The following is a 318-nucleotide window of genomic DNA, read 5'->3' on the forward strand; positions in this document are numbered from 1 at the left end:
TCAGCTATACACGAGCCAATCAGATACAACTCTATCAAGCAGTACACAACTAGGCTCGAGCCAATCAAGTACGAGTCAACTACACATGAGTCAACTAGGTAGGAGCCAACCAGGCGTGTGGCAACCAGTGCTGAGCCAGCCACGCATGTGGCAACCAGGCCTGAGCCAACCAGTCCTGAGCCACCCAGGCATGTGGCAGTCAGGCATGAGTCAACCAGTTCTGGGCCACCCAGGCATGTGGCAACCAGTCCTGGGCTACCCAGGCATGTGGCAACCAGTCCTTGGTCAACCAGGCATGTGGCAACCAGTCCTGGGCCA

The 318-nt window shown here is 56.6% G+C and overlaps 1 protein-coding gene across 1 annotated transcript in view; it reads left to right on the forward strand.

The window, feature by feature from the left end:
* Positions 1–318, forward strand: part of SATL1 (spermidine/spermine N1-acetyl transferase-like 1) — a 175487-nt gene that overhangs the window by 140460 nt on the left and 34709 nt on the right. The window contains exon 4 of the mRNA XM_012647134.1: positions 5–293. Coding sequence (XP_012502588.1) covers positions 5–293 — 289 coding nt within the window. The remainder of the gene's footprint in view (positions 1–4; positions 294–318) is intronic.

The sequence above is a fragment of the Propithecus coquereli genome, unplaced genomic scaffold, assembly GCF_000956105.1.
Source record: "Propithecus coquereli isolate 6110/MARCELLA unplaced genomic scaffold, Pcoq_1.0 Scaffold257, whole genome shotgun sequence".
NCBI classification, from domain to species: Eukaryota; Metazoa; Chordata; class Mammalia; order Primates; family Indriidae; genus Propithecus; species Propithecus coquereli.